This window comes from Typopeltis vanoorti, chromosome 19, assembly GCF_054136105.1.
Source record: "Typopeltis vanoorti isolate ZY-2024b chromosome 19, IOZ_Tvanoo_1.0, whole genome shotgun sequence".
In the NCBI taxonomy this organism is placed as follows: Eukaryota; Metazoa; Arthropoda; class Arachnida; order Uropygi; family Thelyphonidae; genus Typopeltis; species Typopeltis vanoorti.
Genome location: NC_143567.1, coordinates 14,737,504 through 14,757,825, shown reverse-complemented (window position 1 = coordinate 14,757,825; position 20,322 = coordinate 14,737,504). Strand labels below are relative to the sequence as shown.

At 34.8% G+C, this 20,322-nt stretch overlaps 1 protein-coding gene across 1 annotated transcript in view; it reads left to right on the top strand.

Moving 5' to 3' along the window:
• The window catches only part of LOC150095872 (cGMP-dependent protein kinase, isozyme 2 forms cD4/T1/T3A/T3B-like), a 191,579-nt gene that overhangs the window by 96,630 nt on the left and 74,627 nt on the right, over positions 1–20,322 (top strand). The window contains exons 2-3 of the mRNA XM_090409445.1: positions 9,137–9,303; positions 11,414–11,527. Of these exons, the coding sequence (XP_090265571.1) occupies positions 9,137–9,303; positions 11,414–11,527 (281 nt within the window). The remainder of the gene's footprint in view (positions 1–9,136; positions 9,304–11,413; positions 11,528–20,322) is intronic.

Sequence of the window (20,322 nt, the reverse complement as noted above, 5' to 3'; positions counted from 1 at the left end):
AGCATCGACTGCAATACGAATCTGCACAAAAACATTCACAAGTGAGGTTCACAACACGAATTTCCATGGTAGGACCGCAATATGCAAGCCCCACATTACCCGAACCAACATGCACCGTCGTCTTCATTGGTGTAAGGAGGTTGTACAATGGGACGTGGAAAGCCGTGTTATGGAGCCACCAATCACGCTACACCGCCCTACCGAGTAGATGGACGGGTGTGGGTGTTGCGAATGCCCATTTAGCGTCTCTTACCAGAGTGCATAACTATGAAATTCGGTGGTAGCGGTATGATATGATCCTACTTTTCCTGGTTTGGCCTCGGACCACTGTGGTGTCACGAACATTGAACTCCGAGAGGTATCTGAACATTCTGGACAATGCAGTGCTTCCTATTTTGTGGTGGAATTGGATATTCTCTTTCAGCAACATAATGCACTGTGTCATAAGGCTGCTGCTGCATGGTTTGTGGACACCGCACTTCAGCAGACTCCTCAGAGCACTGATCTCAGCCGTATTGAACATCTATGGGATGAAGATGGACTGGAGCGTAGGGTGAGGTTAAGGAACGTCCGCCCCATATCAGTCCAAGACCTCATTACATGCCTACAAGAAGAATGGTCCAAAATCCCACTAATCGCCCTCGTATCCTTGTGGAAAGTATGTCCAATAAGATTGCTGTAGTCATCGCATCGAAAGGAGGTCATATATCTTTAGGTGGGGTGCCATGGGCTGTTTGTTCCTCACTTTGTGGTGTCCGTTGACTTCCAAGCAGTGTATATGTGGACAATACTGGAGTGCTGACAAGTGATAGATTAATATGGAGAAAAATTGTTGATAGATCAGTAATAATGTAAACATAGTGATTTAGTAATGTCATAGTATCCTTTACATTCCTTGAAGGTAATCAGGAAATTGATAATGATAATATGCGTGGAACTGCGAATTCGATGAATTTTTCATAGTGCATCACATGGATGTTTCCAGAATTTTTAGGCAGTGTTGATGTAGCAACTTAAGTTTTTCTGAACGGAAAGGTTTTTTTTTTTTTTTGAGATAATGATATTTTATTCTGTTTCTTTAGAAAAAAGAATGATCAAAGTCAAAATGTTATTTCAGGATCTGCCATTTTTTATTTGGATTTTTTATTTTTTATTTTGTTTGTTTTTTGTCCTCAAAATGGGGACAAATTGGCTTATGAGCGTCAACAGAAGAGAAATGACAGAGAATAACATTGATTTGACATTTGTTTGGGAAGTAATATTAGAATCTACTTATTCACCGAGAGAATTTAAGATGTTTGGAGTATTGTGGAATCCTAAACATCCCTTCTTTAGATAAGTCTTGAACTTCTCAATATTTTGAATAAATATTACAAAGATTACAAGATGTGGAATTTCTCTTCGAGGAAATGTTTTTTTTTTTTTTTTTTTTAAACACGTTTCACTGCTCACCTGTATTCTCTTAAATGCTATTTAACCATATATGTATTGGTGTGTGTATATATAATTGGCATTGTACTATATAGTATCAAATATATTTAATATACTCTCTGATGTCTGTTTATCTGTACCATATTCTCTATATCCATCCCAATATGCTCCAATTTTTGTAATACTGTTCTGTTCAGTATCTTTAGTGAACTCCACGCACTAAGGCCGTGTAAAATCATTATTTATTTATTTTTATTTTTTAAATTCTGCTTGTCATTTTATAATAAAAAGTACACATCCGAAAGAATTAAGTTCTCTTAAGAAAACCATTCTTCTCCTTTTTACAGTATTACATTCTTGTCCACTTGTTCCTGAATTTGGGCTTACCCAAGACTACTGCAGAGATACTGATTGGCCTGTCATTCGCTACATTCTTGTTGTATCCCTTCTCCTTTATGCAATGGTACTGGCTTACTCCTCCCTTCCATTTCACTTGCGGTCTTGTCAGCGAGCCTTAGTTTAAAATTAAACAGTCTGCTGAAAGGTTGGTCAAGTTCCCTGAGGCATTCCCGTAAGACACATACACACCCTGATCTCTCATGTAATCCCATTGTCATATTCACATCAACATTTTTTAATATCCTGAGCTTACATTCCTTACTGTTCATAATAATGGTCATAATAATATATTATTATGACCATTCTGTTATTTCCACTTGAATGCATAGCCTTGCTCACCATTTTTTCTATGTTCTTTTCACCAGTGGCGAGCCCAGATGGGGGAAAGTGGGGGGGAAGGGGCCCTCCCCTCAAAATAAAAAGGAAAAAAAAAATTTACATTTCCAAAAATCTTTTCCTAATTGAAATTCCTTTTTTTAAAAAATTTATGTTGTGTCGTGTCTTCTGTTTCAATACACTACTTAGGAATTAGCGACATTGCCGATGCTCAGTCATAGGTCGTATGCGATGCGTAGTGTGTATTCTCAAATCGTCTACTTCCCCCCCCCCCCCCAAGATTAAATCCTGAGTGCGCTACTGCTTTTCCCATTTTCTTCTTATGCAGCCCCTACTTTACTGTTTCCGACTTCTTACTTTTGTATTTCGTCGCTAGTAGCGATATTGGAAGAACGACTGGACATCGAGCACTTCGTGATGACAGGAAACTTTATATGGGACTTTTTAGTTAAAAGTGGTCGAGCTGATCTCATACTGAAGTAGCAGGATTTTCCCCACTGGAAACCGATTTTTCATCCCCATACAAGCAAATCGACCAGAGCTCATACGAAGCCAACAGACAAAAATACTGGCGGTAGATGGTGTAGTATGTAAATTGAGGATTAAGCAGTGTTGCCGGTAAGTTGCGTGCAGTGTTGTACGCTCCCACGACGAATCCTCGGACTCGGTGGTGTCGCTTTTTAAGAATATTCTGATGCCATAGTGTTGTTTCACGCGTTCCTTAGTAAGTTTATGATCTCTTTTGTAGTTCCACATATACTACTCCTCCCGAAGAAAAAGCTCCATACATACAGGGTGTTCGGGATAAATTTGACATATTTATAATTAATTATATTTTTCCGTAAGTTACATGTATTAACACACACTTCTCTTCATTTAAAAGTTTGGACCCTTCTTCATTCATATACAAGATGTCAGAAAGGATGGATAGCTGGAACCCACCTGAATCATGGAAGAGAATAACTTGTATCATGATGATTCGTGCCCGCCATCAAAATAAGGATATTACGACTGCTGCCCAATGCTCCCTGAATACAGTAAAAACAATCAGGCATGAACTAGAGACTTGCAATGGTGACTACGAGGATGTAGCAAGAAGAAAGATCCCTAGCAGACGATCTGATTGCGTTCGTACAGCAGAATTCCTCGCAAATCTGCAGGAACAGGTGTTGAAGAACCCTGGCATTGGAATTCGGGCTTTGTTCGTGGAGTTGCTAACTGTAGTCAAGCCCTGGATAACAAGGGTAGCCAATGGTAGGCCGTATGTATGGCAGCAGGATTCGGCCCCTTGCCACACCTCTGGGAAAAGTCAAAAATGGTTGTCTGAAAATTTCTACGACTTCACCAGTCCAAATGTTTGGCCTCCAAACTCCCCAGACCTTAACCCCATGGATTATTTTGTATGGGGCGCAGTTGAAAAAGACACCAATCGCACTTCCAGTAATACAAAAGCCCAGTTAATGGATAAAATTAAAACAGTTTTTGCGGCCCTTCCCAGGGAGACTGTAGCATCAGCTTGTTCGAGGTTCCGAAGCAGAATTGAAGCTGTGATCGATGCTAATGGTGGTTATTTTGAGTAAATCTTGTTGATAGTATTGTAATTAACTCTGCCTGTAATGTTTTTTTGTCAATTCATTAAATTTAATAGATACAAAGAAGATTTTCTTTTTCCTTACGAAACTGTCAAATTTATCCCGAACACCCTGTATATACTGGTTTTACTCCATTTCCCAAGTAAGCAAACAGACAAACAAGTCAAGTTTGCGCCTGTGGTTTCGCACCAAACTTGACTTGTTTGTCTGTTTGCTTACACCCTTCCCTGGGTGCGCCACTGGTGCTCACTGTACTGATTTACCTGAACATTTCATCTTCCTTTGCTTGCATTTCCAGACCTGCTATTTATTATTATTATATGTCTTAATCACATTAAAATTTTTTTCTTATAATTACTTAGTGTGGGGGTTGGGGGGAGAATAAAGGCCTTCGGTTCAGGGTTTTGTATGGCATGGGTGGAAGAGGATAATATGAGTGTTTTGAAAATGACCACCACTACTGCTGTATTGATCATGTCAGTGGCTGGGAATGGTATATGGTCATTAGCCGATAAACACGAATTATTGGTTCAAATTAGGGTTGTATGCAAAGTTTAAAGGGGGGTTGCCGAAAGCTTGTAGTTGCACCACTGAAATTTCTTTAATAAGAAAAACAAGCGTTGAATTTATTAACATAATTATTGTTACATTATGGTTTGTTTACCAGTCCGCCAAACAATCTATGTCGATTGATTTTCCACACCTGAAGAAAAATTTGCTGGTCACCTTGATGTAAGATTTCCTTGTTAGCTAAGTTATTACATTCAAACGAAAATCCGGCTCATTTATCACATAGAACTCAGTTTATGAACTACTGTGAGTTGTCGAAATCTTTGTTCCAGAACAGTGATCAATTCGCGGTTTTTCTTAGGGCTAGGAAGTTTCCGTTTCAAGATTAATTAATCTAAACTGTTTCGACCCGTTCGTTTGCTTCACACTTTCCCTTCTTGGAGATGCTTGCGGTAAAGTGATGAAGCACATCGGCGTGACATTCTTGTTAATTCAGTTAAATTAAAAAAAAAACAAAAATACAGCCCTCCTAAGCCATTTTCATATATATTATTTGTTTTTCTCACCGTAGTTAAATTTCTTTTTGCTTCCTAAGCCTTTAAAGTACATATGTAATTTCTTATAAAGAATCTTCTGGTTTCTGCTGTTTCATTCACTTATTTTATTATTATTGCTATTTTTTTTTCTCTGTTAAACAGATGTGGTCTGTGTAGTTGAGCTATTTTCTGTTATGTAATACAACGCTGGCGACATCAAGTAGTGGGCGTCGTTCCAAAACTATTTATAGCTTAACGTAAGGAAGAAAACGAAAGATCGGAGTGGTGGCGGGAAGGGGGAAACAGATAGTTTTGTGGTCAACCTTGACAGCGAACCGCCTAACGAGATGAAATGCACACCAGCGCAGCAAATGGTTGTGTGGTTTAAGCTGTATGAACATGATGAAATAAAACTCAGTGCTCCATTATGCAGCATAAAGCGCCACCACAGTTCTGTCTTTGTATTAACAGAAAATTCTCCGTTATGTTTGAGGTTTACCCAAAATAATATTTTTTATTTTATTTTTGAGAAGTGTGTTTCAAAATTCTGCACATCTTAACTCAGCCTATTTTTCATTATACAGTGTTTTTTTTAATAATAAAAATTATTATTATTACTACTACTACGTGACACCTCCAGGGAGTCCAAAGACTTATGGAGGGAGGCCACCATGATACACATACCGAATGTGGACTACATTTTAGAATAATTTAACATTTTATAATCCCAGAATGTCATATTTCATTATAGTGACAGTAGATCCAGTTGAGATAATTTTGGTTGGCCCCTAATTTCAAATAATTAGATATCGGGGAATATATTCTGTTAAGCATTATTAAAAATTACATAATTTATTTATTGATAATGCTTTTATATAAAAAAAAAATAATTATAAAGAAATTTTTCATGTTTCATCACATTCTGCAGGACCTGAATAGATCCAATTGGTTTAAAGCTGGTAGTGATTCTTTATTTATTTTATTTTTATGCATGACATATCAGAATTTCTGCTAATAATAAAATGCAGTTTTTTGTAAACTAATGCTGATAATGCACAAATACACTAAAATTTTAGTACTTTTTAATGGATTCCCCACATGCAGGCCTCCAGCTGTATGATTTTTGTTGTTCAACAAAGAACCCGTTTCAAACAATTATTTATTCCAAGCGACTTTGATATATTGCTCAAGTGATACTTTAATATTTCTGCCTGAATTCCCAGTACACACTAATTTGATTCAAGCCAAAAACTACTCCACATTCTGCTGTATTGTAATGGATTTGTTTATTATTATTACTATTAATATTTTTTATGTGAGTCCTGGATATGAGAGGTTGTAAACTGAATTGCATTAGTACTGTGAGTTGGCTGCTATAAAATGCATCATTTTGCTATTGCTAGTAATTTTACCTTACACAATGACCATGTTAATTATACAGTGGACTGCTTCAGATTGTTGATATGAAAGGGCTGTGTATGGATTGGGGCTTAGGGCCTATTGATAATGGATTTGGTAATAGTGTAAGAGAATTTGTCTATATTCATAGTAGTTGCTTTGCCTCTGATTGGAGTTAGTGAGTGATCATGCCATTTTCACCATGGAGGTGACTAAGTATGCAGACTTTTGAGTTATGGATTGTATGAAAAAAAAAAAAAAAAAAGGGTGAAAAGAGAGATTCCAATGTTTGTGGATGGCAGTAGTAAATAAAGGTGAGGTAGAGATTCTACAGGGTGATTTTAAATAGACTAACTGACATTAGAGGCAAAGTATATAATCACTTTAGACTGAAATAGATTGAACTGAGTTTTATGACTGGATTGAATTGCATTGTAACAAATTGACAGGACTTGGAATTTGGGGTTGATGGTGGACATGGAGTTCAAATTGCAGAAGCAGGCAATGACACATAGAAGCATTCTGATGCTGAAAAACAGTGACAAGTAGGAATAAGGAAGTTATAACTCTTAATGAGTTTTGGTATGACTATATCTGTATTACTCTTATGAGATTAGGTCATCTGATGTGGAAAAGATTTTTTCATTGAATGGAGGAAAACAGAAACGAAATAAGAGGCTATTCCTGGAAGCTATATAAGGAGGGCTTGAACAGGTGAGGAGAAGGATGTTCATTGCATAGAGAGTAGTTGGTGACTAAAATACATTTATTACAAGTGTGGTGTATGTGCAAACAATGAATGAATTTAAGACATGGTTCAGGGATTTTTGTGCTTGAGAGTGGGAGACCTTCTTAAATGAGTTATTAGAGATCTTATGTTAATAATAACCTGCAGTTTTATGGCACTGTCCTCTTCCTATGATTTACATATAATGAAATGCAGCTCACCAAATCAGTGCTTAGTAGTTGAGATCAATCACCTCCTTTTTTTTTTTTTTTTTTTTAGCCTCTGCACCATAAATAACAGTAGTATTCTGGGTAGTTTTATCCATCTTTGCAGTGTGCCCCTGGAACTTCATTGCCTGTTCACTATCACCTTGAGGTTCCTTGCTTGATGTAATGTAATGTAATCCAAGAATATTGCTTGCCATGTAGTCACCATGAGAAACATGACAACCATTCAGCTTCAAACATCTGATTTCTTTACTGCAGAACAGTGTTTTCCAAATTTTCAGTACCTGCCTACCGCCTTTTAAAAATTTGGTAAGACCAGCATACCCCCTCTCAGATAAAGGCAATTTCAAGCACCTATATAGTGCAAATGGAGGAACAATGAGAAATTCTGCTCTTCAACTGGAGAACACCTGATTTCAATTCTCATTGTAAGAGGAATCTTTTTGTGGACTGTTTCAATTGAGGGTAAATTAGCCAATCTTATATGGAGGTAGCAGTGAATGGAAACTTTGGTTTTTATCCAATATACACATAAATTGGCCATGAGAGACACAAAATTTACAGACAAAAAATACTATTGGTAGTGGTGGTCAGTAGATGATATTGTGTGGAGTTCACAGATTAAGTAGGTGAGTTATGTGTAATGGAGTAGAGTGCCCCCCACAACGAGTCCTCGGAGTTATGAGATGCCTCCAATGATTTATTGTGGTGGTCACTCTACTCCACTACACACAGCTTACTTACTTAATCTGCAACTGCACACAGCGGATAAATACTAATAATTATAAAGGTATGAATTTTTCATAATTATCATTATAATGAATTATTAATTGCTCACACATTACTTTCATTACAAATATTTGATCCTGATGCATCAACCTGATCGTTTTCACAGTTACAACAATCATTTTCATTTCCTTTACTATATTCTGTTGTACATTTCAAACAACCACTTTTTAGCCAAGGATCCATATTAAAGGGTCTTAGAAATAAAAAAAGGGAGAGACTGCACTTCAAGATTTGTTAATAACCAAAACACAACTGCTAAAGAAAAAAGTGTTATCTGTGTGTATATAACCTGTGCACTCATCACAACTTGTGACACAAACACAATTAAGAATGTATAGCATGCATAGGTGGTGAGACGATTGTTGAGGAAAGCGGAATAATTTCAGATACAAATGACTCCAAAATTGAGCAAAGAATTCTGACCACGGGGTTCAAAATATTTGAATTTAAACATTTTATGCACACAATGAGTTGAAACCACGCAGTTGAAGGTGATTCAGACAGAGCCCTAAATTTTGATTAAAATTTTCTTTAGATTTTTTAGTTATTGAAAAATTAATTATAAAATAGACCTGCATTTATCTGCAACAATATGATGATAAAAATATAAAGGTGAAAAAAAAATAAAGTTAAAAAAAAAATACTTTTTACCTTTCATGCATCTCCAGGAGTAGATGTACCACACTTTGGGAAATTTTTGCTGTGCAGCAGAGGCTATTTATTTGTTTTCTTAATTTGCAGTATTAAATTGATTTATAATAAATCATAAATAAATTTTTAATTTTGTAAAATCTGTGATTTGGTTGTTGTTTAACTACCAAAATCTGTGCATGAGAATCAAATAAAATTTTATCTCGCTAGTAATGTATTATTAGAATAGGCAGGAGTACGATAAGTGAAATGGCAAGTGTTCTTGCCAACACTTGGTGCTACTGCCAAGAGAAGACTTCATTTAAATAGCTATTTCAGTGAATTTCAGAAATATTTCAATATTGTGAATTTCATTCATACCATCACGTGTTTTTTTTTTTGCATTCATTATACTTCATCTTTTGCTCTTTAATGCAGTTGAGTATGTCATTTGTTTACATCAATGATAATTATATCACATGTACTGTGCTGATCATTAAACTAATATGATTTATGCTTTTTTAAAAATTTATTTCTAAGTATATAAATTATAAATTGCAGGTCTGTGCAGTTAATTCAAGCAGCAATTTTAGATAATGACTTCATGAAAAACTTGGAACCACTTCAAATCAAAGAAATTACAGATTGTATGTATCCTGTAGAATATTCTTCTGAAAGTATCATCATTAAAGAAGGGGATGTAGGGAGTGTAGTCTATGTTATGGAAGGTAAGTTACTTGGATGCAATCTCCCCCTCCCCTTTCTTTCTCTCTCTCTCTCTCTCTCTCTCTCTCTTCCCCCCTCCCTCCAGAAATGGTCAATAAATGGTCTTTGGGTAGTCACATTTTCTAAAGATGCAGAAGATGATGCATAACTGATATTAAATCATGTTTACTTGATATTCACATACATGCATTTAGTGTTACAGATGAAGTACTTTATAGCAAGAAATGAACTGTTATAGTTATCATTGTTAGCTTGACAACTCTCCATTAAGTCATCATAGGAGGAACTCAGCCAGGAAAATATTGGTAATATTGAACCTTAAATTGGTTCATACGCTTAGATTTGCCAATACATTATGGTAATTAATTGCACTTTCCCACTGGTCTTTCTATGTAAAAAAAAAAAAAAAAACTTCTCACTTCGTCCTTTTGCCAATTCCAGAATAGCCTCTCATGCTCTCCCTCTCCCTCTTGCCTTCTTCCACTGTTATCACATATATATATTCCCCAATCTGTGTTAATCCTGCAAAATCTCTTCATGAGTTTAAAATCACTTCTTTCCATGTATCCATTAAACTCTGCAAGTTACATTTCCATATTCTATTGTCACTAATTCTGAGCCATCTCCAGGATTTTTCTCATTTCATTGGGATCATGTGACCAGATTTGTACCCCGTCCCCCCAAAGAAAAAGGGAAAAAAATAGAAAATTTTCCAAAAATCTTTTCCTAATTAATAAAATTCATTTTTTTTATTTATGTTGTGTCGTGTCTTCTATTTCTATACTACTTATGAATTAACAATCATCGCAGATGCTCAGTCATAGGTTGTATGTGAGGCGTAGTGTGTATTCTCAAACTGTCTACTCAATTCCCCCCCCCCAAAAAAAAATAAAAAATAAAAAAAAGATTAAACCCTGAGTGCACTACTGCTTATACTCACTGCATTTATGTACAGGCAATCGAGTTACTTCCAGTTTCCTTTGTGTACTCACCTCTATCACTTGCTTGGTATAGTTGGGCAACTTGCCAGTCTTTATTCAATCTAATATTTCACTTATGTGGATATCCTTGCACATACATGAAAAGTGTGAACCTGGCAAACATACAGTTTTGCAAGTACATAATTGTCCTTTCAACACATTCACCTCCCTTATTATGCACTTTCATATCATTATCACAATTACATAATGTAGTCATTCTTTGGTATAGGTATTTGCCATTCCCCTGACATGATATAGGTTTCCTAAATCTCCATATTAGGTCTTATACTAAGAAGTAATTTCTCCAGATTCTTAATACTAAATGTATTCAAGTGCAGGCCATCCCACTTATAAAAATCCATCCACCAAACTCACTCTACACCTCCTAAAACTTGCAGGCATTCTTTTTACACAGCCTACACATTGAATTGTTTGCCACTACAACCCTTCTCCTTAATTCATTACTCTCATATCATCATCATCCATCCATCCATCCATCCATTCTTTACTCTCCTATCCTCATCTTATTCTTGGTAATAGACTAATGATTTTCACTCTCTTATTCTTCATTTTTGCTTCTTGCCTTTTTTTAATAGTAGTATGATTTATTGTCTAATGTTATAAGCATCCTTTTAGGTAATTTTAATTAAAAAGGGAAAGGAAAGCACCAATATGTTGTAGTGAGTGATGTATGCTAGGAGGGAAAGGGTGCCCATAAAGTGTAGACTTTCTCTTAAGAAGAATATACCACAGTAACTAAAGACCAGCGCACAAAAATGATAATTCATCACAATTATTTTGGAAAATTTCATAAATTATGTTGAATTTTTGTTACTCTAGTAATTGATAGGATATTGTTAAATAATAGTAGAAAAAGAAGAAATTTAAAGAATGGAACATTAACTTTATGTTCCTTAGGAAAATCATACTCTGACTTTCTTCTCACCCACCTTTGGCAAATCCTGTATATGCTGCTGCTGTCTTTGAAACACATTGCATTCCATTATTTGATTTTTTCTGTTTGATGCAATTTAAAAAAATTTTAAAGACCTTTGGCACTAAACTCACCAATTTTATTATATTTTATTTATTTTATTACAAATTTAGTAAATAATTATCTTTCATATTTTAGAGGGAAAAGTTGAAGTAACCAAAGAAGGAAGGTTTCTTAGTACAATGGGACCTGGTAAAGTATTTGGGGAATTAGCCATTCTTTATAATTGCACAAGGACAGCTACAGTTAAAGGTAGGCATAATTTGCTGTTTATTTTTTAAGGTTGTTTGTACGGTGGGGGGGGGAGTATCTGGAAAGTTCTGATAAACACCTAGAACAAAAATTAATTAATTTTATGTCTTCTTATATATCCTAAAAGAACAAATTATTACCGTTTGATGAAACATGGGGGTTAAAGGGCTTTAAGATATGTTTTTTCTTCTGGTTATATCAGTTGCTTTAATAGCCAGCAAAGGTTGGTCGATTGGTAGAACCTCTGCTACTAATGGCTCACTTAGTAAGTTTGAGTGCGGTTAGTAGTTGGAAGGGTACCAATTGTTCGATGCTGTTGGCACACTCTCCCTCGATGAGTCTTTGGACTCCCTGGAGGTGTCAAATAATAATAATAATTTTTGTTCTAGGTGTTTATCAGAGCTTTCCAGATCCCCCCTTGTATATGTGGCCATTGGTGTATATGATCGTGCTACATGCAGTGCTAATTTTTTTTTGCAGCACTTTATATCAGTTCCACCGATGTAAGAACAGATAGTACAGTGAAATTGTGTATAGAAATAAAAGAATGTTGACATTTGATAAAAGACTGTGGGCTGTAGTTCATTGAAAAAATTTTGTACCCTCTGCCTCTATTCCAAAGAATGGAGGCAGAGAGTATAAAAAGGGGAGGAGAGCTTTGTTTGAATACTAGTATCTATCTCATCTTTTTAAATAATAAAAAGAAAAAAAAAACTTTTTGTGTTTCAGTTACCAATTAGATGGCTGTTTTGGGTTGAGTCAAAGATTTTTGTGAATTTTTAGTATTAGTGGAATTATTGCCAAAGCAGATGAGTCTAAGAAAGGAGTATAATTTGTTTGCTGATTTCATGTATTTTTCCAGCTGGTTTGTTTTGTAGGTGTAAAATCCCAAGTCTAGTAAGAAAAACACTGGCATCTCAATATGAGACCATCAGAAAAGCTCATATAAATGTTCCCCCATGTGTTGGATAGGTCTTTTCAACTAAAGTGCAAATTTCACTTAATCCTTGTTACTACACAGTGAAGGCTCTGAGATTTTCGTTGTTTCATCCTAGTATGCAAAAAATATTGTAAGGGAGGTATCTAAAACAGAAGAGGATGCAGGGTTTTGGGAAGCCTCAGAAGCTGTAGATGAGATGCATTTCTGCTAGGAAAGGCTGGAACCAAATGTCTGTTCAAGAAGATATATCTAATCTTCCTGAGGGCTATTATTCAATGAAGGTAAGTAAGAGGAGAGTGGGGGGATCTTTTTCTGTGAGACACGGGATTTTTATTTATCATCTCTGCAAAAAAAAAGTTGTATATATGTGTATATATATATATATATATATATAGCAATTTGTAGTATTAACTCAGTACTGGGATATGTTCATATTTATATATACTGACTATAACCGAGACTAGAATAACAATTAAATTCCCATGCCTGAAGAAGTCGGACAATCCAATGAAACATGTTGCGTTTTGAATAAATTTAATTGTTATTCTAGTCTCAGTTATAGTCAGTATATATAAATATGTGTGTATATATATATATATACAGGGCCAGCGGAAGCGGGCATGCAGAGCATGCGGCAGCCGCTACAAAGGGGGCACTGAGGCACGGGTCATAAGTTCATTTTTAAGAAACAAAATTTTTATCATAAAAACAGAAAATTCTTAGAATGATCAATAGTAAAATAAATAAGGTCGGATACACCGAATAAAAATTTTTAAAAAATTGTATATTGCTGGCTGTTTACAATTTTGCAGCAAGAGCAGGCTAAATGCTTGCCTCCAGAATCTAAAGTGAAACGGTGAATGGTTTTTATGCGCAGAAACGAATTTTCATACAAAACATTTGTTGCTACGTAACCAGCCATATAGTACTGTAAAAACTCGATTGTAGCTTAAATATTCCAAAGCACATTACATTCGATTGTTTACTTAGGTTAAGTCCCATGTGAATATTGTAAAAATAAACTTCGTTTGTCTCTGTATAGTTTGTTTTAGATGTTATTGTAAATAACACTTTGAAAGTTAACTGTATATACTGCTTTAATAAGAATATGTTAGAGTGTTAAAAACAAAGGCAGTGTTTATATCGCCGAAGCTGCATGTAATTGATCTACATGCAGCATTAGAAAGATTGTTATTAAAATTTGTTTGTATGAGAAAGGCTTGCAGGCTCTAAGTGTAAACATCTGCTAAGCCAGTCAGAAAGGTTCAAACAACTTTCCAATGGCCGGCAACTTACAATTAAAAGAAAGCAGAGGAGAACAAAAGGCGTGCTGAACTTGAAACTTAAGATGAAAGAATCATAGTGATTCTTTGGGGGTTGCTATACTTCATGCAAGATCTCAGAGGAGGTATAATAAAAAGGGATTGAAGCAAACAGAAGGGGCTGCATGGATCCAGAGATTGCTGCAGAAGTAGAGGGGGCCTGGTTCCAGAGACGTCCACAGAGAGACAGGAGAGGCTGCCTGGTTCTAGATGCTGTCAAATAGGAGGCAGCTTGGTTCCAGACATTGCTTAAAGCTGCCTGGTCCCAGATGTTGCCGAAGAGAGACAGAGCTGCTCGGTTTCAGACATCGTCAGAGAGCATCCCAGATCCAGACGTTGGTTGAGAGAGGAGTTTTCCGCTTCCAGAAAGGAGCTTCTCGGTTCGAGACGTCGCTAGAGAGAAACAACTTCTAGGCCAAAGTTTCCAGTCCAGAGGGATCCTGATTGACAGTTGACAACAGTTTCATTTTTCTTGGAGGCGGCAATTCAAGCTACTTGAGACGGCAGCCGTCCAGGCATTTTCGGCGAGCCCAAGTAGAGGAGAAAAGGCGAGGCAAATTTCCCGAAGTACCTTCGCTCGTAAGTTTTTCTTTTCGCCATGGGAGAATAACATTTTTCTGGAACTGTATGAGTCCCGCTACATTCCCAATTGATATAGCCAAAGCCAAAATTCCAGACGAAGATCTAAGATGAAAGAATTGCCATAGAACTTTTAATGAAAGACTTTTGACTAATTGTGAGATACAGAGCCGTTGTAATTTCAAAACGTTTATATAATTCCTCTTATAGTTGTATTAGAAAGACTTTTAAGATATATGTTTAATGTTTAATAAGGCTAAGAAGTGTCCTTAAGAGAATCAATTGCCTTGTTAGAAGTTGATATCAAATTTGTAAAGATAACTTACCAGAGAGATTTAGGTAACCTCTTTGTGAGTAAGCTTGGAGTTTAATAAGTATAATTTGTAAACTGAGAGTAGATAACATTTTGTGTTAAAGAAAGTATTTTAAAGTTGAAGAAAAAAAGGTTCTAAATTTTGCTAAAGAGTTTTTATAGAAGGATAGAGAAAGCAATCTCCCTAATATTTAAATTCATGTACATTTCATAGTAATGTAAATAAATGTTATTTGACTTTCTTGTAAACATAGCACGTAATAATATAAACAAGAGAGATTCTGAGAGAGAGAAAGCATGCACAGCTATATTAGAATAATGGAGAATAAAGTATAAAGTTAAGAAAAAAGGCATCGCAAGTAATTAATAGAAATTACAAGTATACAAAGTTAAAATAATAATAAAATTTTACAATGTTGCAGTAATGACAGGATAGCAACAGTAGATTTATAACAGTACTCATCTCAACAGGCTACTGACAGTAGCGCAGTGCGGACTATTGTTTCGTCTCTGTGTCGTGTTGTGTAATAATTTCTTGTGGGTATAAAATAGAAATGGAATCAAAAATTAAAAAAAGTTATCTGGTACACAAAATTCTAAGCGTCATGCTGCAAAAGAAGCAGATATTAAGAAACAAACTGGGGCTCTTAATAAATTTGTTAAAATAAATTACAAATAAAAATAAATTACAATCTGCATCAGAATAAATATTAAAATATTCTGATTCAGATTGTAACCAACTCGATGCATCAGAAATCAGAGTTGACGAACCGTGCACATCATCCAGTTTGAATGCAAGTACTATTACAACTGTTGAACAAGAAAACAAGACGCAGGATTTAAGTAAAAAACAGTTAGGAGAAGATTTAGTTGTAGTTGACCACAAAACTAACACATTGTTAGTTTCTGTAAATTTAGAAGATCCAGGTGAATGGGGAAATATTGATGAAAAATTATGAGTTCTTTTAATTGAAATGGGGCCTGTTCAAAAGAAAAATATAATATATCCCAGAGATACATATGGTTGTAAATTTGGCGACACGTATTATAATAGAAAAATGGAAAACGGGGAGCTTGTGCCAAGAACATGGCTCATTTATTCCAAAACTTTAAATTCTGTTTTTTGATTTTGTTGCAAACTTTTCGCATCTACTGAATCAAGTAGTCTTGTCGAAGGTTATAACGATTGGAGAAATGTAAGTACAACTTTACATAGACATGAAACTAGTTTAGCTCACATGAAAAATTTCTTAAAATGGAAGGAACTTGATAAAAATTTAAAAAAACAACACTGCTATTGATTGCCAGACTGAAAGCATGTATGAAATGGAAAAGAAACATTGGACGAGTGTTTAGAACGCTTGATTGAAATTATAAAATTCCTTGGTAGCCAAAATTTAGCTTTTCGCGGATCATCTGATAAATTATATGAAAGGAATAACAGCAGTTTTTTAAAATTAGTCGAACTGTTTGCGAAGTTTGATCCTGTTATGGAAAATCATGTTGAAAGGGCCCTACAAGGAAACAATAGAGTACACTATTTGAGTAAAGACAGTCAAAATGAAATATTGGAAACTTTAAGTAATGCAATCAGGGATACAATTTTATTATCAATTCGAAAATCTAAATATTATTCCATAATTTTAGACTGCACACCTGATGCAAGTAAAACAGAACAAATGACCATTACTATTCACTTTGTTTCCTGTGACAATGGAATTGTCAAGATCAGGGAAAACTTTTTAGGTTTTGCAGATATATCAGATTCCACAGGACGTTTATGTGCAACAATAGTGGAACAACTGGAAAAATGGAATATTCCCATTGAAGACATGCGAGGTCAAGGGTATGACAATGGGGCAAATATGAAAGGGAAAAAATATGGCTCCAAAATTTGCTTTTGAACAAAAATCGTCGAGCTTTTTACGTGCCATGTGCTGCTCATACTCTAAATTTAATCATTAACGATGCAGCCAAAGTGAATGCAGATACAATTAGTTTCTTTGCAATTATTCAAGAAATATATAATTTCTTTTCATTTCTTAAAAACATTGGGCAATCCTTTTAAAGTTCGTAAAAAATTTAACATTGAAACAGTAATCAGAAACACGATGGAAAAGTAAAATTAATGGAATCTGCCTTCTATGATATCAGTTAGGAGAAATTTACGATGCACTTTTTGAAATTTTAAATAATGAAAATTTTAATAAAGAAACTCAGCATGAAGCACAAACATTATGTGCTAAAATAAAGGACTACAAATTTATTTGTTCTCTTATAATTTGGCATGATTTACTTAACAGAATAAAGCCTGTCAGTAAAATGATTCAAGACAAAAATATGAACATTACACTTGCTTTAGAATCTATCGAAAACTTAAAAATATTCTTACAAGAGTATCGATCAGATACAAATTTTAAAGAAGTTCTAAAAACGGCAAAAGAACTGAGTGAAGAGGTGGATTGAGAACAAGAATTTAAAACTTGTATGGAAGTACGAAGACGAAAGAAGACACGACAATTTGACTAAAGCATCATGACGAATCGCCAGAAGATAAATTTAGAGTGAATGTGTTTTATACACTTCTAGACGTTGCAATGTGTTCGTTAATAGAACGTTTTGAACAACTAAAAACATATTATGATAATTTCAATTTATTGTATAGATTACTGCAAATTAATAACGAAGATTTATGAAAAAATTGTGACGATTTAGAGATTCTCTTGATGGACGGCGACAATAAAGACGTAAATGCAATAGAACTATATGACGAGTTATGTGCTTGCCGGGATATTTTTCGAAAGGATAATTTAAATATTCCAAACCCTTTCGATATTCTTAATTTTATTGTGTCCAATAATTTATCTTTCCCTAACTTTTCAATTGCTTTTAGAATATTATTAACCTTACCTGTTAGTGTAGCGAGTGGTGAATGTTCCTTTTCCAAGTTGAAATTGATTAAATCCTACTTAAGAACAAGTATGTCACAAAAAAAAAAAAGGCTTGTTAGTTTGGCGTTAATAGCTATTGAAAATGATATATGTGCAGAATTAGACGTTAAGACCATTATTTCTAATTTGGTGAATATGAAATCAAGAACCCTAAAATTTTAATAAAAAAATTTCAAGTTTATTTATGTAATTTAATTTATTTTCTGTTATTTCGTAAAGATTTTATTTTTTGAATACTTATATTAATAAAATGTTGTAATTATTATTTCTGAATTCTTTTCTTATTTTCTCATCTGTCTTGAGTTTCTTTTATTTTCCTAAAAGATAGTTCCACTTATAAAAATTATTAAAAAAATTTTACGATTTACTAAGAATTTAGTAAAATGCAAGAATTTTTTAAACTTGAGTTCAAATAAATTTTAACTTTAATTAAAATTCGTTTTAATTTTGTTAGCGATTTGGGTCGGTGAGAAGACTATAATCCCTGTATCATTATATTCAACGATTAAAGTGAAGTGGCTTTATCAAAATTTGCTTTAACTTTTGAGAATAACTTTTGAGAATTTTTTGAATATTCGGGTTTTTAATGATTATTCTGCCTAGTCAACATCCCCGGTTCGTTACATTTAGCGAACTAACGTGTGGCTGTTCTGTCAAAATTTATTTAAGAAATTTCAAATAATTTAAATTTTTATTATCGTAAAAGAACCACACACGCCTGGATCGTTACAGGGGCGCTTAGATAGACATTGCATGCGGGCGACAAAGACCGTAGCGCCGGCTCTGTGTGTGTGTGTGTGTGTGTGTGTGTGTGTGTGTGTGTGTGTGTGTGTGTGTGTGTATCAGTGCACTTCAAACCCATAGTCTCTTTGGGTGAAGATGTTATCTAGTTTGCAGCCACCTGGCAAATTTCAATGAAACTGACATCTTCTCTAGGGAGCAATGGTATGAGAATTTTTTGGAAAAGACTGGATGTGGACTGGCTTTTAAAATAAAACTGGCTAGAAATAAAGGTTGGTTGTTATAAAGATTTCTTAATGGATCATGTAAGGAGTTTTTACAGAGTAATAATATTATAATGGAATTATGGATTCGAGAAAACATTAATATGGGATTGAAAAGGAAAGTTATATTCCAGAAAGTGGCATTTTCTTTAGACAATACTATAGTGAAATTATTAGAGTATAACTAAAATAGAAGCATGGCAAGTGAGAAATATGACCAATGCCCTAGCAAGAGATTGAAATATATTGTTGCTATTAAATGAGCATGAGGAGAGTTTCTGTTTATGGCCGTTTTAAAGCCGACTCTGCTTTAATGCACTTCATTGATGCTTTCTTATTTCACCCTCTATTCATGTAAATAACTTTCATAAATTGAATTTTCTTATGTAAGTAAAAACTCAAGTTACCAGGACAAGAAAATGTTGTTTCCATGTCAGGCCAGTAGCACTCTTTGTTTTTTTTTTTTCTTTTGGAAGAAAGAACAGAGTAGTAGCTTGTGTTCTTTAGCTGTAAAAGACCTACGTTTGAACCTCACTGATGATATGGGGGATATTAGTAAAAATTTAAAAATGCATTTTTTTAGCTGAAAATGAGTTATCCAAATTCATATAGAACTAGCACAGGATTTCATTGTTCAAACAAAAATAAATTGGTCTGAAAACATACAGTGTGAACAATCATAATATCAGGGAACAAGGCTCAGAACAAACAGTAATCTGAATGTGGGAAACTAGTTATATATAGCTTGGGGTCTGGATGGGTGGGGGTAGGAACAAGATTACTCTAAGATATGACTTGACTCTTGAATGATAATAATTAGGAGTCTGATGGTCGTTACTAATTGAAAAGTACACAAACAGCGAATCTGGAACAGGGTTGGATGGATAAAGATTGCACCTATAGGATGCAATAACCCCCTGCACTCATCTGAAACCAGTTAACCAAGTCTTACATGAAAAGGACAGTGTAGTTATATTACAGACAGGGTGTCTTGCAGTACACTCTGAACTATTATATTTTAATTTGAAAGAGCTGGATTTAAATTCCATCTGGGACAGGAGCAATTTTTATGAAGGCTTTGCAGCTGAAGGGCAGAAGGAATTTCCCTCCTGGAAACTCAAGTTATATTCATTTACTCTACTGCACATAGAGAATTTTCAACTAAACGTAAGTTAGCTGGTTTCATATAAAGCTGGCAGGGCTTTACTTTCAGATTTTTTTTTTTTTTTTTTTATCCAATATAACATGCCATCTACCAGAAAACATAAACAGTTTACATACATGTTGAAAGTTTATTTTTCACTTGGTTAGATTATAATAAATTTAGTTTAACCCTTTATCCAAGTGTGAGCAAACAAAGTTTGCGCCTGAAAATATCTTCAGGACTGGGGTAGGGTGGTACAACACCAGGCAACTCGTTGCAGAGTTGGAGCAAGCTTACATCACTCCTATCTCAGTATCTCCCATAATGCAAAACACATCTCCTTGTGGATATGTATCATGTTATGCATTAAGGGATTGGCCACTACCCAGACTAGTTTCGACCTTTATTGAGGTCTCTTCAGTGGGAGCCAGGCTGAGAGGTGGAGATACCAGGCAGAAGCAATTGCAAGGTCAACTTTACCTATAGGAGTTGCCAAAAGGTCTGCCACCTTTTTTTATTAAATTACTCTGGATTTAGAGAAA